Here is a 26,765-nt window from a genome sequence, read left to right as displayed (position 1 = left end):
TGTTGTGCTGGATTGCTGCCATGCACTAAAAACATGAGCAGATGGGAGACAATGGGCCGCTGTCCCTGCACTTTTCCTCTCCCAAGACGAAGAAAAAGAAAATGTTGAGACTAAAGACAATGCTCACAGCTGGCTGTATACCGTAACAATGTTTGTTGCCAATAAATTATTCAACATTACTATTGTTGAGGGTCACTTTTAGACTACCCAGGTTTCACTTTTTGCTTTTATCAAGACGTTTAGGCCATGGTTCTCCACCTCTTAAAACCTCTGCGCTTCTTTCAGGCTTTTGTCTTGAGATAGTGTTTTAATATCGTTTATGTGCCTTAGATTGTTGGTGTTCAACAAAAGGGTCATCTGCCACAGCTGCATAGTATCATAGGTCTATCTACTTTAGCAGTGTCGTACGGATCTAATATGTTGGCTGGAAGTCCGTGTAATCCATTTTCCTTGGGAGACATAACAACTCTGAGGCTTTCAGTGATTACCTGTCCATTTCAGACTTTGTAATCGACCTCAAGTTCAACAGACTATGCTTAAAAATAACTTTTGTGTCTCCCCTGAAAGCCAGTCCCCGTGAACAGCTCTAAACAGCCCCAAGCAAGTCTCACTGTGCTCTGCTCCTCCGATGTAGATCCACTCACGTACGTGTGGAGTGTCAGAGAGCTCCAGTCAGGCTCACAGCGGGGTCTGAGAGCCTGACTGGCCAGCTGGCAAGCTATCGACTCCTGCAGGTGCAAGCTTCCAGAAAACGTTGGGCCAAATTTCCGATTATTCATCATTTTTGTCATATATTCGAAATCTAAATAGCAGATTTCTTGCTTCAAAATGTATCAAAAGTGAGTTAAATGATGAAAAAGCATGCGGAAATTGGAAAAAGAAAAAGCCTCAATTCGGACTACGGGAACAAAAATGTGAGCTGCCGTGGCTCAGTCGCTCTTAACCGGCTTATCTAGTTCGAAGCGCCAGTTGTGATTGAAAGGTCGCTGCTGCTACCAGAGCCGTACCTATTGTTGCTACGTCACTCCTCCGCATTTCAAATATGGTAACTTACGTTCATCGGTTGCAAAAAACAGCCATATTCCAAGATGGCGACGGTCAAATCTGCAACCTCCAGGCTTCATAACAGCAGTCCACAAACCGATGGGTGACGTCAAGATGACTACGTCCACTTCTTCTATACAGTCTATGGTCGGGATCAAGTCGGACACAAATCTAACCAGCATGCATTGTGGGGGGATTGCTGGTGATCGATTTTGCGCAGGACTAGCTCATGTCAAAAGAGCCTATATTCTCACCTCTCGTTAATCATGTGAGTTGCTAATCACGTGATATTTCTCTCACTCTGTAGTGACGTGGGTCTTTAGTAAGTCAAGTTAAAATCAATCACACTCTTTTCCTAGCTCAGAACAGAGACACCCCACTGAGAGTCAGTTACCTGTATCTGCGTCACGTGGGTTTTGTTACCACCCTGCCCCTTTAGGACGAGCGGCAGGTCCTGTGTCTAGTAACTCCAGTGGGAGAACTCAATGTGAACACAGATTAATACCAATTATTTTGCTCCATAGTCAGCAAAGTAAATATTGGACCCATGTTTCTCAAGCCACTTATCTTCCAAATTTTCTGACACTAAGATGGCATTTTTCAGACAGAGAAATCCGGGAAAATAAACTTTGCTCGAGACCTTTCTCTGTTTTAGGAACACACCCTTGCAAGATCTGGCAGCTAACTTTCGAGTTTAGGTTGAGTGTTGTAGGAGGCTCAGTGGTAAATGAAGCAAAAAAGTAATTTTTTAATAATCTAAATTATACAACATTTGTGTATGAAATAGGGATTAAGTTATTGAATGCTTTTGAAAAAAGATTTACTGATTTATTGTTAAGTGTAGATATTGTATGACTTGACATGCCGTAAACCCATTTGATAAATGAGTCAATCTAATGCAATTTCAGTAACTGGATTGAATAATTTACCCAATAGCTTTCATTTTATGTTCCCTGTGTAGACGAAAGCAGTAGAGCACCAGATTCCCTTTAGGAAACCTCTCATTTTACTGCAGAAGTCTGCCCTGCTCGATTTTGGTTCTGGTTCTCCCACGCTTGCCATCCCTCCAGTGGGACTGAAATATGACCTGGGCCTCCAGCAGTGTGGTGTTGGCTCCCAGCGGGGACCGGCGAAGCGGTGAGGCAAATCTTTGCTTCTGGTGAAGCGTGCAGGTCGAAGGTGGCATCGGAGCCAGATTGGGGTCTGTCAAAGGCGGGCTGGTCTCTGCCGGAGGCCCCGCTGGAGTCTGAACTGAAATTGTTTCTGGTGAACCTGCATGACTTCATTTGATTTTGCGCAGAATCTGATCCGGTGGCACCGATGACAAGCATTAAGTATAACTATATATAAAAAGCCAATCTTCTTGCTGGTGGTCTTGTTTACTTATTTAGGTCATATAGAGGCATCAGTATTAAATTGAGACTGTTGTTTAAAGTTCTTCACAGTAACTTATAGTGACTACATCTAATTAATTAATTAATTAAATCTAATAGCTAATTACTATACATAAGAACATATTTCATTAGTTTTGTTTTTGCCATGTTATTTCCTAAGTTTATAGGCAGCACTTCAGATTCACATTAAAACTATTTTTTTCAAATATGTCGATATGGCTTAACATACAACTACTGCATTGACCTGTCTATCAAAACTATGTTTATTTATTAGATTTTTATTTCAAATAATTTTAACACATAGAAAATAATACAAATGCAAAATAATATCACCATGCACACAACACTTTCAATAGCCAAAATTGGTCCACCTCAACCTGGCTCAGCACATTTGCACCCAGCATGTCGGGGATATTCAAAATAAACGTTCTTTCTGGCCTCATAATGGCCACATTAATCTGAAATTCATTATATTGGCATATTTCTAAATGCATTATGGCATAAACACAGTTAGGCTATTAGATATGTCATATAGTTATAAGTATAACTGCAGCTGGAATCTCCATGCGCCCTCCCACAATATGTCACAGCCCAGAAATCCTCCCTTACAATGTGTTCACTAGCAGGGCGCATCCTCACACTGGGAACCACGCATGCGTCAACGAAGGAGGCGCTCCTGATTTGACAACCCTGGAGCCTACCACACAGCCCACTATATTGCAAGGCTTTCCGTTAGTAGCGCACCATCATCTGCACCTGCCTACTCTGTTGTTGTGGTCGGATCGCTGGGAGGGGTCATTATTTCGCAGGCAGGCGTAGGAAGACGAGGCATTTCCAAGACACCGACAGCAGCGTGCAGCCTCAGATTCAGCACCACACGATTGAGGAAAGCGTCAGGATAAGAGTCGATTCTCACTGCTCACCGTGGGTTAACTGAACAAGAGGACACCATTTTTTGGGAATACTCAAGTGAAACCAGGCGCTGCACACAGTTCGTGGACCTGCAAGAGGTGTCATCTCCAACGGTTAAAGGTGCGTAATGTTTTAGTTGGATGCTGAGGTTTGTCAACTGGATGCTTCTTTTTTTTTTTCTCTCTCTTTCTGTTGCTAGCAGCTTGGTAGCATTACGCTTGCTGCACTGACTGACCCGCGGTGCAGCTAACATTAGCTTAGGCGAGGTCTCTGGCTTTTCATTCATCATTTTTGCTAGTTGGCAGTGTTACTAAATCCCTGCACCGAAATACTCAAATGCTCAATATACCACAGCATGCTTCCATGGCGTTAAAGTGCTGAGGTACGTATAGCCTCGTCAGCTAAAATCTGTGTCGCGTACTAACGTTATCTAAACCGCACAGAGAGCACCGCTATCCAGCGAGCCCAGTGCTGAAAGCCATCTCCTACTGATTTTACGAGAGCCTGTCGGGCAGAGACAAGCTAGGCTGCAAGGCTAGTGGGGTGGCTAAAGCTAGCTGACACCGGCCACTTTTGTGCTAGTAAAATAACGGTCGCACATCTGCATCAACGTGCTGTTTAAATCGGCCGGGATTTGCTTGGTAATCCTTCAATTTCTTCACTCGCGCGAAGACCGTTTAGCATTTATTCCCCTCACGTGTTTGCAAAGCACTTCAATTTCTTTGTTTGGTCATTTTTGTCTCTTTGTTTAATTGATATTGTAGCGAACGGTTCAAATAAACTCGTCTCTCGCTATCTCCCGCATTCAATTACAAGTCGTACTAAATCCTCTGCAAATGATTTGAATTATTTATCGTGCCTTCCCGCTCGACTCAAAAGGTTTTAAGTAGCGAAGCCCATAGCCTGGCGTTGCCTGACTCTGCAAGTGTAACGGTACTTTATTGTCAAGTCTCTACTGGCTCTTTTCCACAATTAAACAACAATTAGTTGGCAAGCTGGCACCTTTGCGTGAAACAAAACTGATTTTAAGCGTTTGTGATTTACAGTGTCAACTGCCCCTTACTGTTGCCATATTTTACTTTGTTTATTCTCATATTCATGAGATGAACAAACACATTTAAATGTGTAAATTATCAATAGAGTTTGTATGTGTTGTGTTGGCCTTGCTTGCATACACACAGCATTCAGGCTACTCTGCATTCAACAGTGGGCCTACACTGCAGTGGAGTCAGAGCCAAGCGTTTGTGCCACATTCTCTTCCTGTAACTGGAGATGTGGGGGTCTTGGATGCCTCTGGGGGTCACATAGTGACTGTATTTAGAATCTGAACTTGTGATTGGCAAGGAGGCATGCTCGGACTCACTGTCCCCCCCCCCCCCCCACCTCCTTATGTTTACACTTTATTAGCTGGAAGAGGGGACCGCTTGCTGCTGAAATAATCTAATTATTCATATATGGTTTAGTGAAAACATGTCGTCGTTGTCAAGTGTGCTGTGTGTTTTGAGTTTGTGAGAAGTTTTTTTTTCAGATTCAATTAATCTGTCAATTGCTTTTTGTTATTATATTATTAATTTAGGCTGAAAAAAAATTGCCAATCACAATTTCCCAGAGTACGAGGAGACACCTTAAGGGTTTTAGGAGGCCTAAAATATATGAATGTTACTTTCTGACGATTGTGTGATTTAATAATGATCTAATGATTTCAACACTACAGTAGTTCAATCTGTCCCTCAATTAATTAATCACAAAGTATTTCATATTTTCCATCCTTTGATACAATTAATTGTCAAAATAATTCGTACAAACATTTGTTAGTTGCATTAATTGTGCTAATAAGGAACTATATAAAATCCTCAGTATAAATTTGACTGAATATGACAAGAGGCAGACTAGGCAATAGCAGTTATTCCAGTCTACCAAGCATGGACAAACTCTGCTCTGCCCTTTGGAGAATAACTGCATATGCATCACTGTACAACCATCTTTTATGCATGGATTATTTCTTTTTTTAGGATATTCTACAGTAGACTACAGCCATATCCAGGATGATCCTGTTATACTATTTGATCACCATTGCTAAGCATGCTTCAGTAATCAAGAGGTGACTTTTTTTTATAATTGCTGTTTATATCACTTTGATTCTCTGTACAAACTGTGGAGGAACTGTGGAGGAAAAAATAAAGATTTGTACAACTACAAAGCTGGTACCAAAAGAATCCGTCCCCCATTGAGCCAAATCAGTGTAGTTCAGTGTTTCTGACACACAATTAATTTCACCCGGTATGTAGCCTATTTCTTCTAACTCATTCCTCATTTGATAACACCAAATTACAGGGTTGTTGTTGTTTTTTTGGGCTCAATTTACCATTATCAGTATAAAGCCTGGTTCTGTTGCTGGGGCCACCTGTATGTAATCCTCTGAATGTCTTGGCTCAGTTTCATTATGCCGCGTGCGGTTTAAAGCCTGGTTACCGGGGATAAGGAACAGACATAATTTATGGGTGAAACTATGCAATCAGTGGCGGTCCGGAGGGCATTGTGTTCTCCGTCTCCTGGGAGAGGAAGCGGTGTTGGCTGAACACCATGAAACACCCCCCCCCCTGTTGTTGTTGCACTGAAGCAGAGCTTTAAGGTAGTCATGGTAGCCCCGCTTACTGGAACAGGGTTGCCTTCTCTCAGTCCAGCTCTCGCACAAACGTTTGGTTCTGTTTAAGAGATGAGAGATGAGGCAATAGAAACAACACCGAACAATCAATAGTTTTAACGCTCTTGTCTACGACATTGATATGAACTTCCCTAACTCCAGGGTGTGTATTGTCTGATGCTGCAATGTGGAACTACATTAAACTGACAGTAAACATTCTCACCAGGCTAAGTGTGTATTTCCTCATCTTTTAGGATGTAAAGGATATTGTGGGCTGTTGGAGACAGTTGATGACATCGGTTTATCTAAGATTGGCTAGCATCATCTGCTGTTTACCTTAACTAACATATCTTATTACATGACATTATCCCACAGTGGACTATAAAAAAAGAAAGACGGGACAATAAAGTAGATGATCCAGTGACGCTTGAAAGTATCGCGTCAGCAGCAGCTTGGTGCAGCGAGAACCAACAAGGTTATTTTCTTAAGTTCCTTTTCATGTCGATTAGTCGGCCTTAGACCACACCCACACCCACAATGCCTGGCAAAAGAGCTGTTACAGTGGAAGTTTATATTGTTACAGCCTAGCTTCATTCTCTGTAGGACTATAATGAAGAAAAATCAATCCATCGCTCCTTAATGCTGTGGGTGAATGTGATTGAAAAACATCCCCCCCCCCCAAAAAAAGCAACAAGTCAGGTTCCCATGAAGCTAAATGAAAAGTGCAAAAGTATGCTATATTTGTGTGGAAAATGTTAAGTCAAAATGTTATATCTTATGCCGCTCAGATCTTCTTTTCAATCATCATAGTGCAGAATATGAGGTAGACTTGAGGATGTGGTGTCCAGGTCTTCAAGTGTCAAAGGAGACGCCCCCCTTGCGCTGCACTGATTTGCCATCGGCTGTGTGTTCTGTGGTTTTCATGCAGATATCTACATTGTGTTCACTGGTGGTCAGTTGATGGAATGTGACATCCCCTGTAGCAATGTACTGTTGGCTGATTTGCAGCATTGACCGATAGACTTTCAGCGTAAGCAAGTACCTCTAAAAAAAGGCTGTCAACTTGATGCGATGAATAAAACGGATAGAAAGAGTCAAACCAAGGTGAAATCTTAAGTGTCAAAACACTTCATTTCCTGCATTCTGGATAATTTGTATGCACCCATTATTTATGTAGAGCAGGGGTCACTAATAGGCGGACCTCGGTCCGGATCCGGACGACGTTGTATCCGGACCCTGGACCTAAAACCGATAGTTGGGAATTATTTTATTTTGACGGAGCGCTTCTATTTTAAAAGGCGCAGCTTTTCTAGCCTTTACGGCACTCGTTCAGCGGTCCAGGAAACACACCGACCAATTACATGCGTTGTAAATCATCTCACGTGATGCTTCTCAGCCAATGAAATATTCTGATAAACTTCCCGACTCGAGTGAGATTTACACACACGGGAGAAACGGAGCGAGATACCGAGTAGTCAGAGAATCAGCGTTACATGAGTCAGAGAAGTTATTTCACATGATGTTCTCCCAGAAGAGGAATGTGGTCAAAGAGACCAGAGAGACCAGAGTCTCTAACCAAGAATGGACAGACTCTTAAAGGTTGTATGTCTCATATGTTCAGAGACCGTAGCAAGTAATAAAAGCGGCAATGTGAAGTGACACTATGTGACAAAGAACAACTCTTTTGAGCAAACGCACCCTCTCAATATGATCCGAATCCTAAAACACGTTAATTCACTGTCCAACAATGATGTTACCAGAGAGGAATGGAGCTGAAACAAGAGGTTTAATAACCACAGATAAAGAGTTCTCTTTTTACAAGATAAGAATTTAACATCGTGGCCTTTTTGGGTGACATCACTTCACACCTAAATGAACTAAAGTTAAAGCTGCAGGTCAATTCCGTTCAGTTAATTTTTCTAAAATGATTTACTTTTTGCACAATTAAAAAAAAAGCTTTTTGTTATATATTTTATTTTTTAATCCAGCCCTTATTTTACTTGAAATGAGAATAGATCATTTATTTATAATTAGATTATATGTATGCATGTATGTATGATAATTCATCCAGTTTAATTTGAAAACTGACAATAACTATTACTATATTATTCAATTGAACTTTTTTTTTAAAATGACAGTCAGTTGTTGACTACATAGCCTACATATGTTAATACAACTGTTGGGTACTTCAATATATATATGGGACTTAAATGTGCATGTGGCACCTATTCATGTCCATGATACATTCAGCAATAATCATAATTTATAAACACGTGGACTAAAATTGCTCATAGGTATGGAAGCCCATTCCGCCCAAAACAAAAACAAGAAAAAAAAAACGTTTTTTATTTTTATTTACAAAAAGAAAAAAAAAAAAAGAAAAGAGAAATTATGAGATAGAAAGTCGAAATTACAAGATACTTTAATTAACACAACAGTCGTAGAAGCAGCTCTTCAAAGGTTACCCTACATTACATAGAAATGGATTGTGAGTACATTGAAGACTACTTTAAACGTGGCTTTACAACACATGAAATACTTTCATTGCTTGCTGTTTCACGTGGGATTGTACTCAGCAAACGCACCCTTGAAAAGCAGCTCTGGCATAGAAAGAATAAAACCGACTTTCTATCTCATAATTTCTCTTTTTTTAAATGGGCTTCCATACATACTGTATGTGTGTAAGTCGCCCTGCTGTACAGTTTGCTGTGCATTATGTCGTTGCTCTGCTGTCGGCAGTATTCCCTTCAGACCGGATCCTGGACTCTTGAGACGGTCCCAAAGAGAGAAAGGGGATCTATAAGGAAGGGGGGCGCAGAGACAGCGACACAGATACCGGTCAGAGGAAAAACACCACACTGCAGTCCAAACACTGTGCAAGTCAAAATAACTACAGGCTACACTAGTCTACATGATATGGGATTCTCTCATATTAAAAAACAAAATGCACTGTTCCTTACTGAATCGATAGAAATCTCCATTTCACACGACAGTGGTTATACTTTAATTAAACTATATATATATATACCGGTACATATATATATATATATATATATATATATATATATATATAGCATTTGCATGTTCTCCCTGTGTGGTGTTTCTCATCAGTCCACCAGTCCAAAGACATGCAGCTTAGGTTAACTGATGACTCTGAATGGCCCATAGGTGTGAATGCTTGACCTCTCCAGGTTTTACCTGCCTTCGCTCGATGTCCGCTTGGATCGGCTCCAGCCCCGGAAAGCAGATACTGGACGGATGGATGTTCGCACTGTCCACGCCAAATTCTACGCCCTTGAGTAAAAAAAAACATTTGTGACCAATGATGAAGCAAACTGTTGATTTGAATTATGCTATAGTACAGTTTATCCATTTTTTAAGGCTGTTTATCTGACGTGAACTCATATGGAAAATGTACACCGGGGTTGTAGTTTTTAATTTGATTCAATCAATTAAAATGTTTTCTAAAACTCTGCATCCTCAGGCGTGTCCACTCCACATCAAAGGTCTTTTGTTACTCAGGTTAAAGTACCAGATACTGGGTAATACAGTACCTTCCAAAAGCTCTATGGTATTGTACTCTTTGGTTAGTATGTAGGAAGTTTGGACGTTATTGTTTTTTATTGTAAGGGGACATACAGTACGATGAGCATAGAGGCCTCCCTGGGAACATGCAGTAGATGTGTTCACTTATTTACAAGAGGCTTCCAGTCTTTATTGCGAGAAAAGCATAGAAACCAAAGCAGTTCTCTTTCCACAATTAAAGTTGTTCTTTGATAACACCTTTAGGTGAACTTACCTGTGATAAGGTTTTAGTCGTATCCGTGTGAACACTGGTGAGAGAGAGCAAAGGGAGTTCATATCTCCTAAGAACTGAGAGAGTCAAATGAGAGCACAGACAGCACCTTTTCTCATTGAGATGTTGCAGCTGGAGTGAGGGTTTTTTTCACTCCTGTTTTAACAATTCTCTCTCCTGGGGGAAAATGATTGATTCTGACTGAGTTGTTAATAGTATTTTTCTTTTGTTGGTCAGTAGCCTCATCGGTTCTGCGGGTTTGAAGTGACAACAAAGCCTTTCTTCACAAGTACAGGCAGAACCTCCGCACCTAATTCTCAGAATGTTTCCAGCTAATGTGGACCATTACATCGGCCTTAATATGTTTCATTCAAAGAATTCATGTTATACATGCGGAGTAAGATGCCTTGAAATAATCACTTTGAATCTGCTAGTCCTGTTAAGACATGGACGCACTTAAGTGCATGTTGACTTGACTTTCTCATTGGAAATTGACGTAACGTTGACTATAGGTATTTGTTATCTACAGCTATTTGCCCCTATTATTAGGATGATTAAGTAGTCCCTTTAAATATTGTTTCTTCAATGACAGTGCTCGTTACAACAGTATAATAAGCAAAACTTATATTAGATGGTTGGGGATCGGTGGAAATGACCACAAACTGTCACATAAGCAACTGATCCTGCTTCCTGTTGGTTTTGGCAATTTACAATAAGTAGTTTTCCTTTAAGCAGCGGTATTTCTCTTTGGTGTTTGTAAAACGAAATATGTTCCACTCTCATTCCAAAATATAATTATGATTTACTTGTTAGGAATTCAATAAGATTGCAAGAAAAACAGTTGTGGCTGGGAGCTGGTCAAGGCCATAGTTCTTGATAATTGACTAGTTTCCGCCTCAACAGTGAAGAGATGAGTCTCATTTCCATAGAAACAGGCAGCTGTAGTGCATAATGCAGTTGTGCATAATTGGTGTGCACACATTCAGTGTCATTCTCTGTGTCTCTAACCTCAGTTTTGCCACCTTATTGTTTTAATTTTATCAAAAACAAATCTGTGCAGAGAATCTTGCTAGAGGACGTTTAAGTCCTCCTCTCAATTGTTCTGTCCTGCTGCGGCCTCACTTGTCTCTCCCATACTCACTCCCACTCCCCCCCCACCCCCCTTCCATAGGCTACATCTGGGACCAGTGTGGGCCCCTGGTGTTGGCCCAGCTCCTCCCCCACAGTGTGTGTGCTCTGTCCTGGTGCATTACCTCTTCTATTGTTAGGTGACTGCTCTTACAGAAAGTCTATACGCTGACCAGGGGCCGTTCTAGGATTTGACATCCAGGGCTTATCCTAGAAGCCTAGAGTGGGAGGCTATGGAGCATATTCTTTCTTTTTTTTTCAAAAGTCATATACATGATACGTTTCCTGTAATTTGAAATGAACCTGTTATCTCAAGATAGATCTTTTCTGATAAATAAACCAAAGGACTCGGGTGTTAAAGGCGGAGGATGTGCCAGCTGCTTACAGATTTTCCCAGAAATGCCTGACGGTGCAATGAACGCATACATTTTTCAGTGTCTTCCCCACATTCTCAGAAAAGTATCCTCCTATGTTTTTGTAGTCTGCTTCCTGTGATACTGCTTTCTGTCTTCATCTCCTACAACCACTGGCAGTTATCCATTATTAACCCACTATTGTAGCTTGTATGAAGAGCAGGCGACCTTTGCTGTCCATTTCTCAAACAAGATTAAATTCCACCCGCAGTAGGTATGATAGAGTTTCTGTTTCACTGAATACAGCTTAAAGGTAATGGTCAAGACAATGTGGACGATGGACATGCAATAATATGCTACGAATGTGTAATAGTTTTCATTTTGATATGATTTTAAAATGTAAAGTCCACTCTGTGGTCTACTGTACTTTTATACATTGACTTGGTTTTGTTGGGACTTCACCATGAAACAAAGACACGGGGCCTACCTGAGATTTCAAAAGCCTGAATTACTTTGCTATGCGATTACGTTATTCACGTGATCTGAGGAAATATGTCAATACAGCCTTGATTTAAAAATGAATTTGTCCCTACTGCTATTGGTCTGTTGAACAACACAATATGAACACTTGTGACTCGTGGGAATTGTGTGTGTGCTGAATGGTGTGATGATTGGCTGGGCTTGCTGTGCAGCAATGAGCTCCTCTGGGATTTTAAGATTACTTAATCTTATATAAGAGTTGAAAATTCTGTAAGTCAACTTCCAACAACATGTGGATCTGACTCGATCTCATCCATTGGCCATTTTTGTGAAAATCAGTTGTTTTCTAACATGACAAACAGCCGTCGATATGCTCAACACCAACTGGAAGAAATCATAGATGTGTGCAGCGGTGCTAGAAGCTCTTAGAATATGTTTTAGGAAATGTTGACGGCTCAGTTTTGAGCTGAAATTGCCGTTATTGCCGTTGAGTGTGTTGTGTGTCTCATGGCTCAGCCACTACACACAGCAAGAACAAAATGACCCACGCAAGGACAGTCATGCTGACAAGAAACTGATTGGACATTTTACTTTTGCAGTGATCCCCCCCCCCCCCTACAACAAAGCAGTGGGGTTTAAGTCAAGTCAATCCAAAATCACTATTTAGTTTCAGATAACTTTACATTATAAGGAATTTGAACAGTCAAAAAACGGTGTTTTCAATTTATTCGCCATTGAAATGAATCTTGCCAATATAGAAATAATTCAAAGTTTAGTCATAGAGTAGATCGTTTTGTGCATGGTTAAGAGTAGTATAAGTCATTCCCAATACTATAAGATTATAGCAATCCTATAATCATTGTAGAGTAACGAATGGTAATCCCAGCTATTAAAGAAACCCGTGTTCCCGCTTTCAAATCAATGCTGAGCATTGTCCGCTGCATTGACTGCAAAGCGAGGTCACATGACTCACTGTCCCATTCAGACCGATGGAAAACGCATTGTCATCTTGTCACAGCATTTGTGTGGAATGGCTCCTAAAAACCTCTTCGACCCGACAAAGTGCAAAAATAAAACGGAAAAGGAGATTGGAACGGACAGTTTATAAATTCAAGTTGTATCAATAGTATAACAAACAGATGATGAGTTGGTGTTTGAAAAGGAGTACTTTGAATGATGAGAAAAACAAATGCTTGCCTGCGAGGCAGGCGGGATAATAAGAAATTGATTAATTAGTAAAACTCAATTAGATGGTGTTGTTTTCACAGTATGGGTGGGCAGCAGTTTTCTTGTGAACAAACAACATTTATTTTAAGCTTATATCTAATCTCACCAAAACACACTGTATACTTGAGGTCATTTCTCATAAAATATTGTTTTCAATATTTGAAATCCTGCTTTGTTTACATCAATTTTCACTCGCTAGCAGTCTCCTTTGTTGCCTTTTTGGATGCATTGCTACGTTTGTTGCCATGTTCCTCCCACTCAAGGTTGATCAGTAGAATCCACCTGTGCAAGCATAATACAAACAAAACAAGGAGTCACTTATTTAAACAGTGCTCCATAGTGCTGCTGCAGTTAAACACTCTGCAAGGTACCTTTAATTAACGCAAATGCTCTCCGTTGTATTCATTTCACAGATTCCTGCAGGGTTGTGAACTCTTATTGTTTTCAGTTTGGCACAAACAATGTGATTGCAGTGGAAAGCAGTCGTCTCCTCAGCTTTAGCCATTTTGTATTGACACAGATACACGTCGCTGTGTAGTTGCAGGAGAAGAGGGATTTGCCTTTACAGCCCTCCAAGAGAAGTGTGAATGATATTTGAGCTAATGGTGCATAGTCATACTTTTAACAGTTCATCTTGGGAATAAGTGTTCACCACACAGTGTGCTTCCACTGCAACATCTGACCACCACACTCCACCGGTTATACACTTATCTTCTGCTCGAGGCTCATTGTTTGGCCTTCAGATGTTATTTTATAGAAGTAGCCCATCACTCTCACAACTATAATCATAATAAAGCTCAGTGAGACAGTTGATATGATAGAAATAAACAAATAACTAAATAATATTATATATATGTATATTAGTTAAATCATTTAGTAAAATCAACAAATAAAAATAAAACAGAAATAAAACAGAAAAGCGACGACATCACATAAAAGCCAGTCTGTAAAAATATGTTTTAAGAAGTGATTTAAAAGAGAGCTGAACTATGTTCACTTATACACAGCGTAAATACATGAAACGATTATAATCACAAATACCAAATAAAAACAAACCACTAATTTAAACACAAATATTTAACAATGGTTTGTACAAGTTGTTAAACTGCCAAAGGTGCTACGTGCAGAAGCGGTGTAGTCCATTAAAAAAACACCAATCCAAGTAAGGTTTACGAAAATATATCAGTAAAATACATTTACTTATAAGTACTGATGAAGCTTCCAACAACAGAGCCCGATCGCTGTATGTCTGACTCAACTCAGGCCAAAGATCTACAACAGGAAGTGAGATCTATAGAGTGAAGGAGGACAGGACCGGGTCTATAAAAGACTATTTAACAGACACCGGCTCTCAGGAACAGCAGTGTGATTCAAACGTGTCTGACGTGTCCCGATTTGGGATTTTCACGGACACATTCCATTCGATCAGGGGCAGGTGTTTTCAGAAGAGTGTTTATTCAAACGTTGCAGTGAGTGCATTATGTTTCTACCGGGGCTTTTTGAACTCCTGAGAGAACAGGAATTTCACAGGTTGTGCTCTACTTTGATCAGCCTATTTTGGCCGCTCTAAGCACACGGCTCTGGAAAGCAGCGATATGACAGGTTCAGCCTTGACTTCTGCTTTTAGAGACTCCCCCACTGCTCCACGCAAGTGTGCGTGTGCATGTGCTTAACTCCGCTCTGAATCTGGGTCAATGCAGTGTCGGCATATTAACTTTCCATAATGACAAATGACAGGGATTGTATTCACAAAGTTACTGTCACATGGTAAAGAAGCTTTGATGCCCATTTTATGCAATGCAAGCAGAGTTTAAACTTTCGAAGATTTTTTTATTTTTTTTTATCTGTGACAAATAAGCATAAAATGTCAGAGCTCAGCATATTCAAAGAAAAATAGTTCTCTCACTCTGAGAACCCACGGTATAAACCATTTCAAAGACACTTCTACACTTGTATTGTAGTGAGACAAATCATCAGCTTCAGGGTTCACCGACTTCAGTGGGAGTCCATCTCTTGCCATGTTATTTTGCAAAATTGGGCTCATATCTGTGTTTATGGAGACATCCAGCAATAATTGAAAATTGTTGATTTTCCATTTGCGTGTTGAAAGGAAAATATTACCAAGGCCTCACTCTCAAAGATTGTCTTGTGTTGCTGAGACTTTCTGGAATGTTTGTAAAGAACGATTCTACTCCGAGGCACATATTAAACCTTCATAACATCTTTCTGTAAATCTAGGAGGATGCCATTGCAAAAAAAAAATCTTTCTTCTCTTATGCCTTCTTGCATAAATGTTGTGTTGTTTCTCCATGTAAATACACCGTAGTATCGTGCTACTATACTACTAAACCTTGCCTGATTTAGTGCTTAGTGTGGCCTTATTTATCTGCTCCCTGAATGCTTATCATGTATTAACCTCATTTGTTAATACAGTCATAGCAGCGAAGTTAATCCACGTTAACATGAACTCACAGAGAGAGGAGTCTTGATTTGGATTCCGCCTGCGAGACCAGATGAGATGAAGAGATAGTGACTCCAAAGGAGCAAATTTAAACCACACTATACTTACTGAGCTTTTACAAATACAAGTGATCTACTTGAGATATAGTAAATATAATAAATCATTTCCTCTGATTCACTAATGTAGAGACTGCATACACAGATATCTCCTAGCATGTCCACGGTTTCTCAGAGAACAGTGAAGCTGATTTACACACATTTTCATTTTCATTCTTAAAAATCTTTTGAACGATGGTGTGTATCACAAGAGAGGCATCTCTCGGGTGTTGAAAGTGAGTTTTAACAGCGGCAGAGACATCAGATGTCGATTCTATCCCGGCCTCCAAAGTCCTGAAAGTCCCCATTACTGTCACAGCCCCATGCTCGCAGGGCCGCGTTTGTGCATGTGAAGCAGAAATAAAGAAAATAAACCCTATTTACGAATTGCGCCATCTGTTCAAGTCAATGACTAATTACATTTTTCCAACAAGCAGGCCCTCAATCATGTAACAAATATCCAGTGCAGTAGTCCAGCTATAACAGCAAATCCACAGGCACCACATGTGGCGAGCACAGCTGGGCTTTTCTGTTCGTGTTAGTCGGGCCAACAGCATTGAATAGTACCATGACATCTGTTTTCTTTTGGTATTGTTAATAGACTGCTGGATGGAGTAGCTCTGTATGTCAGGTGCTCAATCCATACAGACACACAACAGAGCTCTGACTCAGCAGAATATCTGTCTAAACTGCCAGCGCTATGTTTACCTGATTTGTTGAGGTGCACTTATCATCCTGCTACAGCCTCCTGCAGTTACAGTATAATATACTTCTGAAACACCAAAGCTGTCTGAGAACAACAGAGGGCCTTGATTCATTTACTTCCATTAAAACACAATACATCAGTCACATTCATCTTTGACGGACCATTACAAATAGCAAGAACAAGAACAATGTAAGCAACCAACAATTCATTTACACAAAATCCCCACAAGATCCAGCATGAGCAAAGACTGTTATTCAAATTGTACAAAAGATGCTTCCAGTGAACTATAGAACTGAAATACAATGGCAAATGTGTTATTTTGTTACGATCTGAATTGCTAATGTGGGGAATAGTTCTTCATAAGATTTAGCCATATTATGTCATGCGGGTTTTTTTTTCAGCTGACCGAATTCCAGCTTTTGCATCACTGGATCTCAGCAGAAAAGGTTCCTTGTGGTCTTAAAAAAAAAGCCCTTCTGCTTCTTTCTGCGGGAGATGAATCAGTTGTTTTCTAACATGACAAACAGCCGTCAATATGCTCAACACCAACTGGAAGAAATCATAGACGAGTGCAGCGGTGGCAGAAGCTCTTAGAATATGTTTTAGGAAATGTTGAACGATATGCGTTTCATATCTCATCTCAGGAAACGTGTATGTAACAAGATGAATTCATTTACTTTCGTTTTGAGCTGAAATTGAGCCGTTATTGCCGTTGAGTGTGTTGTGTGTCTCGTGGCTCAGCCACTACACACAGCCCGTGATGTCCACTACTACACAAAGCAAGAACAAAATGACCCACGCAAGGACAGTCATGCTGACATGTTAAACATCCATTTAGACATTTCGGGAATGTAGCCCCTCATTTGCTTCTATGTCTTACAATAACCTCCTCCCTTGGCAAATATATGGCTTCTGTAGTTGCAGCCGCAGACTTCTATACTGTAGGCTCTGTGTTTTTTTTGTATTGCATAATTGCATGTATTTCTTTAAAAAAAAAGAAAAGCGGTGACACTTCTATTCAAAATGTCAAGTTTGAATATAATATTTGAATATAATATGTGCAATATGAATTAATGTGCATAATAGGAGTTTAGAGTTCCCGTCTCACCTGCATGTGGAAGGAAGCGGTTTTCATTATTCGGTGCATTAATAAAAGCTTTTTTGGCAACATGTGAGTTGTGTGGTGACCTTTTGAAGTAATGTGTGCGTGTGACTTCCTCTCAGAGACTACGTATGCTCGAGCTCGACCATACTTACGCGCTCTTAGCCGCTCAACACCTGCTTGCTCGTCAAGTTGACTTTATAGACGTTGGCTGATGTCTCCGCTCCAATTGTGGTCACTTTCAACACCCACAGAGTACTCTGCCACCCAGCCACAGCCATACCTTTGTCTAGCTGCAATGTAGAAACACCCCTTCCCTGGTTTTCTACTTCATCAGAGCACATTGGCGTTGGGTTGATGATACGACCCTGCTTCTTTTTTTTGCTTTATCGTTTGATTTTACATTAATCAAAATGTCACCGAGTAAATTAATCTGTACCTGATGAGATTCATTACATGAGTTGTTGAAAGGTTTCTGGTGTTCACTGTAGTCTGAATAGAAATCTTAATGAACTGTCAGAGACCTGTCTGCATCTGGCTGTGCTACTTCTTATTAGTGCACTTGGATTTGACTCGATAGCGATATCTGAATAAGATCATCAGTTTGTTATGTTAGTCGAGCATTAATATCTAATGTTGGGTTATTTGAAGTTCATAGTGGATTGAATACTGCGAGCTTCCTTTACCACAATAAAAGCATTCATAGTAAGAAATAACACCTAATTTTCCATTTTTTGTAAAGGTTGGTCAGTGTATCATCCGTTCATTCAACTATTTAATCTGAAAACCTTTTACTATACGTCTGCATTTATTAGGGTTGATTTTATTTCTGTTTTCTGGAATTCTGACTTATTGCTGTGCGCTGGCGCAGAAAGTGACAACTGCTCACTACTTGCACGACCCGAAAATTACATTTTAATGAAGATATTTAAATGCTTCATCGTGGGAATACATGTTTATGGCAGATATTAACCGGTTTACCAGTGATGTCAGACTGCCTGTAGCCTGTTATAATCATATGGGCGTCATGAGACCAGAACTATGAATAGTCAACAACAGAGATACCACCGTTATGTTAGGAGAGTAACACATCACACTATTTGTTATTTGTACCTCTGATCTTGCTAACTGTGGTTCAAAGTTCAATTATGATTAAATCAATCATGAATTGTTTAAATTTCACCTTAAATCCCTGTTTGTCATGGCGAATAAAACAAAAAATGTGCAGCTTGTTTAACACCTGGTCCACTGAGGTAATTACTTACCATCCACTAGCAGCTGTCTCTCTCTCTGCCATGTCATCAGCATTATTTCAGAGAAGAGCTGACACAAGCAGGACCTAAGGTAATAATATTGTTTAATGGCCAATAAAAAACAAACGGTATGAAGAAGACCCAACATTAGGTGACAAATGAGCGGCCTCACAGGAAATGGCAGCATGTGGTGAACCAGCTACAGAGGCCATTGTTACCACGCCTACATGGTTGCCACCCCTGAATTCTGACGATGAAACATTTCATTCAGTCAGCAGTGACAGGATGTGCAAATGGTTTTCCTGGTGCTCTCAGCCTCCATGACACTAGATTGTGGATTGTTTGTCTGCGTTTAGTTTATTGTTTCAGCTGAGTCTGTGTCTTTTTTTGTACGTAACGAACGTCGATGGAAAGTTGATGAAAACTGTAGTCTGATGATGACAAAATCTTAACAAATACATTTCTCTAATGACCCCTAGTTTACGAAGTGACTCAATGTACCTCGTGCCTGGTTTAGACTCACAGCAGCTTGGTGGTCAATCTTGACACCCAAAACCGGTTTTATGAAGTATAAGAGCTTTGTTAAGGCTGTGCCCACAAGGTTTTATGACCTCTCGTGTTTTACGAGCATCTAAATTCCTGCGGAGAAAGACACAGAGAAACATCTGTTTAAAGAACTACTTAAAGAAACGTCATGCAAAATAACATGTACCTTAATGTATATGCTAGTGCTAGTCTTAGTTAGACTAAGTCCTGTATATAATTATAGTTTAAATCTACGTCAGAGTAAAACTCACTTTTCTTTTCACAAAGTGACTCTTTTAACTGTTTTGTTTGAACCCCCCCCTTATCTAGTCCATCACCCAAGAGTGTAATCCTATCCATTCATGTATGAAGCATATAGGTACACATGATTATCTACATAGGTCTGTCTGTGTCATGATAACGAGGTCTATCTATGTTGGTTAACTGTTTAATTCATAATTTAATTAATTTGATTGATCCGGTTTTATTGATATTGATTTATATCAAACTATTTGGTACCGTTCTGCAGCTAAGATGGCCCAGCTTTCAAATATGGCAGAATTAAATAGACGATGTAAGTAACGTAAAAATAAGGTTCAATGAAATAATCAAGATAGTTGTTAGAAAGGGAGTGGTTGGATGTGCCAAACAATGCACCCCCTTTCTCAAGATAATCATAGCAAGAGAAGTCAGAATAAAGTATATATATATATATATATTGATACATTATCTATTTAAACTGCTACAAGCAATAACGACACATGTACTTTGCTCTCAAAGTGCATCTAAACCACTTTCAGTGTTCAGTTTGTTTGCATTATTATTTGACATCTTGAAGGTTAACATAACGAACTACAGTTTGTTGCAAGGCTACCTAGCTCACATATTTACAACTATTAATACAGCCCATTTAAAATCTCAACCACAGTGTATGGCTTCAGACTGGAGTGGACATTCCACACAAGCCTGCAGTGCTCACCACTGAGCATCTGGGCCGCCCATCTGTGCGGTTGTTCCATTAGAAAGTGTTTCCAAGCAAGAACACCATCGAGCAGCGATATCATGACCTTAACTTAAGATTTTTTTTAATAGGCATATTTGAGTTGTTCTTGTCATGTGATGGGTGAATGAGTTCTGCCTGAGGTTTAATATCATACGACCGTACTGTAGTTTCATCATCACGCTCCTCTTCTTTTGTGAATTCAATGTACAGACTATGTGCCGAGTCGATGCTTATGAATCATTTGCATTTTAAAGATATTTAGTTGTTTTTTTGTGTTATCCCTAATGAAGTGTTTTAGTCAATTACAGTACATAACTTAACAGTTCTTGCAAGTATTGTGGACGTGAGGCAGTGATATGATTGATGAGTCATTATCCTACTCAATGATACTTCTGTTCTGTGACTTAATCATAGACTGTTACTAATGTTTCAAATGGCATTGATTCCCCTGTTTTTCATTATTCATTCCTATACCAGTAAATGTAGAAAATACATCTTGTCCAGGCAGAAATGATTAATGAATGGGAATAGTATTATTTACACCACCACACAAAACAAGAAACCGAATGAACAACAAAGCTACAATTTGGCTAGCGTGCCTTGGCAAACTCAGCAGGAGCAGTCTCTGCAGACAGGCCAGCGATGAAGGCTGCTTTCCAGCACTGAGACCTCTGAACAGATCTCTGAACAGCAACCATTGGTGAAGCTAGCAGTATCACCTGGGAAATGTTCATTCATGTTCTTTTAGTACATTGGTCGTGGAAGTCTAGGGTTACTTTAGAGCCCACAGAGAGCTGTGCTGTTGGATTACATCTATAGGGCAGACTATAAGAAACACCGCTCAACTTAACGCAACGATGCATTGAGCTGGTAACACATTCATCATGAACACTGATAGTGAGCGGTTTACTGGGTAATACAGAAGCCACGAGTGCAACCAGCCAGAAAGAGCAGCTGTTGGACTTCCTCATCTTATTTTTAAACTACTTGAATGTTTGTCTATATATCATTGTCTAGCCGAAAGGTGTAGAATATTTATGTGAATGCTTGTGTCGTGCCGTAGAATAAATCCTAAAAAAAAGTAGAAGATGGCCCATTTTTCTCCCTGCGTATTTTGTTATTCTCAACGTCCTGATATGTCACCATCTTTCACCAGAAGCCTGTCCTGGGGGGCAGAAGGAAACAGTTGTTAGATGTGTTAGAAAGTAAAAACGTGTCAGATGACAGTCAATAATGCTTGCTTACATTGTACAGTCACTGTGTGTTATACAGTAAATATATCACTTTATATTCCTCTCTGTCTTGCTTTGCTCTGACCATTTGCCAGTCTCTCTCACACACACACACACACACACAGTTGTACGCAGCAGATGGTGGGACATCTCACAGATTACAAAAACTGAAGTCTTACTCATGCTCTTCACCCAAACATGTTTGTTGAACAAAACAGATCTGAGGGGGATATATTTTATCCCTCCTCAAAAATAGGCAGATGCTGTGGAAATATCTATCTTCTCATTTTTATAAAGGACACGCAGCACATAGACTGCGTAGGAAATGTGGTGCCTCAGTGACAAGTACGCAAAGGAGGAAGCACAACAGAACTCACAACCTTGCCACATTGCTTGCTTAACCTTATTTTCTCTGAGTTCCATGGCTGTTGAGAACTCGAGACCAAGTCAACAAAACTGTGCGACAGAATGCATGTTGCATTTCAGAGAATGGACTTCAATAAAAGTTTTATTATTAGGGGGGCGGGATACTGGTCCGTCCGCTTAGACATGTTAGTCTGTTATACAACAGACTAACATGCATCATTTTACTCTTCTAATTGTGAATTTAATGTACACATTATGTACATTCAAGAAGAACGTGTTTCACGGGCTGCCACCGGAAGGTGCGCACGCAGCTTCATGACCGCTCCCCAAAAGTGAAGCCCAAACATTTAGATGGCCCCTCGGTGGCTGGCTAGTTTAGGAAGCGCTTAATTTGATATGCAGCAGAGTTTTGTGGGAGTGGAGCACGCATTTTACACGTCAATACTGCAGCCGATAATGTTCATTTAATAATAATAATTGTGATCACGATTAATATTAGATTATGTGTGCAGTCCTAGCATAAGGAAGACCAGAAGTATGACCGAGTGTACGTACATTGTGATGTGGTTGAGTCTTCTCTTTCAAAGCAAACACCACCAGCAAATATAAGGTGCACACAGGTCGTCTCAGATAGTCTCTCAGAGAGATGACGGTCTCTCAGCTGTTTGGTTCTAGCTTCATGTAGAAACAGCTTTGTATCCAGTTCATTTTGCTTCCCTGCTAATATTGTGCATCACCAGAAACCGTGTTCTTGCAGGTTCTACATATTTCATTTTATTCATAATGTGGTAGCATTACAAAATGCACTGTACATGACAATTATGCAGGGACAAAATGAATGACATATTTACAATTATAACATGTAGGTGTGAATAGCATTCATTGACAGAGACACCAGCAATAAAATACACCCCGAGGCACTCGAACATTCGAAACATTTCCAGTTCAGCTGTAACTGACACAATCACTATGACGTATCACTTATCTTGACAAACCATTTTCTATAATTGTTTTGCTTACATAATGTGTCAAGACTAGTTTCAACCCGGTCCTTGAGAAGGTCCACTGTCATACACCAGGAAACAGTTTATTGCATTACAATGGCAGCCTGAGATTTTTCACAGTGCTGCTGTTTTCTCACCGGTGGCATGTTCCTCTGCATTTGCACCACTCCTGCTTATGTTTGCTGTATGCACCATGCTCTGCCGGGAAACCGCTAATGTCATAAATGAAAGCTGCAGAACTAGTCTTCAAAAAGAGAGACTGTCACACAGGCATCATTTCAAGATATTCTGAGCAACTATTTAACCAGCTGGCTGCTAATGTAAGCGGCCTGAAATTGACATAACTTAGACTGTTAGCGTAGAGAAAGAGTCACTACTTTGTTGGTCTTTCTGAACAGCAAAACGATACATTCTGTTGTGGAACTGCAACAATAAGTTCCAAAATGACAAAAATGTTGTTCTTTTTAGCTCTCACCATCAATTACGGAGATCACATAGTGACTTGCAGAGTGTATTTATTGGAAAAACCCACATTTTTCACCAACTAATGTAAGGAAAATCAGGTTTGAAATGTTTTTTTTTAATATCTCTGTATATACGTTTTGCCCCACATTCACTGCAGCAATCGTAGCACAGATGTAAGCTTGTTAATTCACAATTTGCAATGTGTGAAAAGTTTCTGTCGCCATTGCGCAATGTTTTAGGCTTTGCCAGAAGTAAACTTAGACCGCACCACTGTATTCAACACTCCTGTCCACCTCTCAGTTTGTGTACTTTTGAAAATGTCAAAATACTGTTCACGACAGGTTGATTAGTTGACAGACGCACACAGCCTGATTCACTGTCCCTGTCCAGATGTCTTTGCAGGGACAGAACTGTAATGTCACCAGCATAAGTGAAGGCCTGCGTTTCTTTCGGAGCGAAAAAAGATCTTTTGAAAGAACTGCGATGACTTGGTTGCGGTTCCATCAATAGTGCCAGGTTGCCGTATTGCCTCATGTTCATCCATCTTTAACCCACTGTGTGCAGTATTAGGGCCCTCTGGCCCAGATCTGTCATGCTCATTCACATCCTTTATTCCCTTCTGCCTCATTGACATTGGCAGTAGACTGAGCCAGTCCCAGCTGGCCCATTCTGAAATTGCTTACTGTAGAAACACATCCCCACAGTAAAACAGACTGCTGCCCCCATGCCAGCTGTTCCGTCCTTACATTCACCTAATGTAACCCCACTGAGCTTTAGGGTTTTAAAAAATATAATGAACAAAATATTCCAAGTTAAAGAGCAGATTGTCTGAAGAATTATACGATTGAGACTCATATTGCAGAGCTCAGCAACTTCTCAGGAGTGCATCTTTTCACTTATGTGACTCACTTCAGGCTTCGCTGAACTTTTCCCCTGTTTTTCTTTACTTTTGCCTGCTTTCCTCAGTGTTTTTCTTCATTTGGACACCCTGCTGCAGCACAATGCAATGCTAGTACCTGCATGATTTTCAGTAATGTGGACAATTCTCTGCTAAAACTCCACTGAATGGCAAATAGCTTTTCAACTGATGAATCTGAATTCACTGCAGCCTCACTCAATACGTTCCAGCTTTGGAGAGATACATTGTAATACTGGAGTTAATTTAGAAAGTTAATAGCATAAATTTAAGTTTAGAGGGGTGGCCGGCCATTCATTGTTGAGTGTGCTTTGTTTTATTTGATGTGCAGAGCCAAGATTTGAAGACTGTCAACAGTTACCGGACATCCATGAAAATCTTGTTTTTGAGCCAGTAGTCTATTTTGTGGAATTGCTGAGGATTGGGTCTGCTTGGCACTTACCTCATGATGAAATATGGTCTCTATGAATACACAAAACAATGATTCATTGGAAATGTTATGGTGACACCTTGTCATCGTCAAAATAAACGTCTTTTTATTTTAGGGACATATCTAAAAACTCCGTATCCTGGCCCATCTTCACATTTGATTATTTGTGCACTCCTAGCATAAGGAAGACCAGAAATATGACCAACTATATACATGAATTGTAGTGTGGTTGAGTCTTCTCGTTCAAAGCAAACACCACCATCTAACAACTCAACCTGCTGGCAAACCTTTATCAGTGCATCACAGAAAACATGCCATAGAGCGGGTTTGCAAGACTGCAGCCAAACATCGGTGGGGCACAAATACCGACTACGGAAGAGTTCTAAAGCACAATGCTGCCCCAGCGAGGCTTCCGCCCACTCTGACATCACCTGTTGTCTATCATCAACCTGTCAGCTTATGAGAAACATTCACGCCTGCAGACCTGTATTTAACAACGGCTCTATTTAAAGAGTTAGTACAGTTGAACACTTCCTACCAACTGTGTGAACACCTCTAGCCCTCTTGGGCAAATATAAGGCGCAATATGATCCGTCACAGAATTTAATTTATTTTAATGAGCCAAACTGCCAACATTCCTCTAACCACTGATCTGCTTTTGCTCCCAACAGAGACCATGACGACCGCCACCTCCCCCATCCTGTTGAAATGGGACCCCAAGAGTCTGGAGATCCGCACCCTGACTGTGGAGAGGCTTCTGGAGCCCCTCGTCACACAGGTAGTTCAGTTAACACTTGGTGTTATTACACTTATAATATATGTACCAACAAGTCAAGAACTAAATCCAAATTCATAGTTTTTGACACGCTCACATTTTTGTTTACAATCAGTAAGTCTTCCAAAGTATTACAGCAGAAATTTTGATGGATTTCTAAACACAAGACACTTGTGATAGTTCAGTATGAGATCAGATGGATTACTTTCTGGTTGCACCTTTGTTGGATCACTTGTCGCAAAGAAGCTAAACTGCATTGTGTTGACTCATCGCCTCTGACTTTGTTTGGCTTCTCAAGCCGAACAGGTGGCTGAACACGACTTTGTTCACGCTGGCTTATTGTGACACAGTCCGGGTCTCGGGTTGGATATTGTTTACTTTTTGAAGATTCTGATTCTGAATGTATTCATTGAATCTGCCTTGAATCGTACTTAATCCTGCTTCAGATAACAGTCATATTATTTGACAAAGGGAAAAAAAACACAAAGCACGCTATAAGTCAAATCCACTTGCAGCGTTGGCAGATTTAGTCTTCTATCACAGAATTGTATGTGACTCAGAACGTGTATTACAGTCAAGTCTTGCAAAGGCCTACAAAGCAGTAATTAATTATTTCAAAGCATTAGTTGTGTTTTTAGATTGATTCATCGTATCAAAAGCACCTGAATATACCATCAACTGCATTATTGGTATGGAACAATATGAAATATCCATGTCAGGATTATCCGGGCACAAAATAATTGCAATTCAAAACATTATCCAGATAATCAACAACATGTGCTGAACATTCCTACAATGGCTCCAGAACATACTGGAATTACTTGACTTTACATTTTGTGAAGAAACATCCTCTCAGTTCACAGATAGGACACACATCGTTTTTAGTGAATAACAAACAATCTGAAATGAGGTAATGATAAATCATAAGGTCCCCCTGCATGAATAAATCTAATTAATTAATAAAAATAGCAACGTTGTGTGAGTCTGGTCTTCTTCTTGATAATTCCTGTATTTTTAAAATCAGGCCCGATTTTTCACTTCCACGACAGCTCACATGACGATATTCACGATTATCCTAATAATGTACATTTTGGGTGATAGAAACCTGTATTGTCCCATTCCTTTTGCATTTATAACTAATTATAATGTCCAACTGTGTCCGTGTCTACAGTGATGAATGGCTTATCTCAAGCAAGGTTTAAACATTATTTTTATTACTGTGCAAACAGGAAGAGAAACCAATGTGTACCTGAAAGGCACTGTAGGATTAACACGACCCCCCACCAGCTGGTTTCTCACACACAACCATCTAAGACGCTGTTATTGGAGATTGTTTAGAAAAAGGCACTTCAAAAAATACTATGCAGGTCATTGGATGAGCCATCAATCAAACTCTTACGAGAAAGAGCAAAAACAACCATTTTATCGAACAAAAAGCCTTCAGTGTCGTTCTT

General features: G+C 40.1%; 1 protein-coding gene across 1 annotated transcript in view; it reads left to right on the top strand.

Annotated features, from left to right (window-relative positions):
• Window positions 1-3,243: 3,243 nt before the first annotated feature.
• The window catches only part of ctnna2 (catenin (cadherin-associated protein), alpha 2), a 275,903-nt gene continuing 252,381 nt past the window's right edge, over window positions 3,244-26,765 (top strand). The window contains exons 1-2 of the mRNA XM_079160441.1: window positions 3,244-3,470; window positions 25,208-25,314. Coding sequence (XP_079016567.1) covers window positions 25,213-25,314 — 102 coding nt within the window. The 5' untranslated portion in view covers window positions 3,244-3,470; window positions 25,208-25,212. The remainder of the gene's footprint in view (window positions 3,471-25,207; window positions 25,315-26,765) is intronic.

The sequence above is a fragment of the Pholis gunnellus genome (assembly GCF_910591455.1).
Source record: "Pholis gunnellus genome assembly, chromosome: 5".
NCBI classification, from domain to species: domain Eukaryota; kingdom Metazoa; phylum Chordata; class Actinopteri; order Perciformes; family Pholidae; genus Pholis; species Pholis gunnellus.
This window is presented reverse-complemented; position numbering and strand designations above follow the sequence as displayed.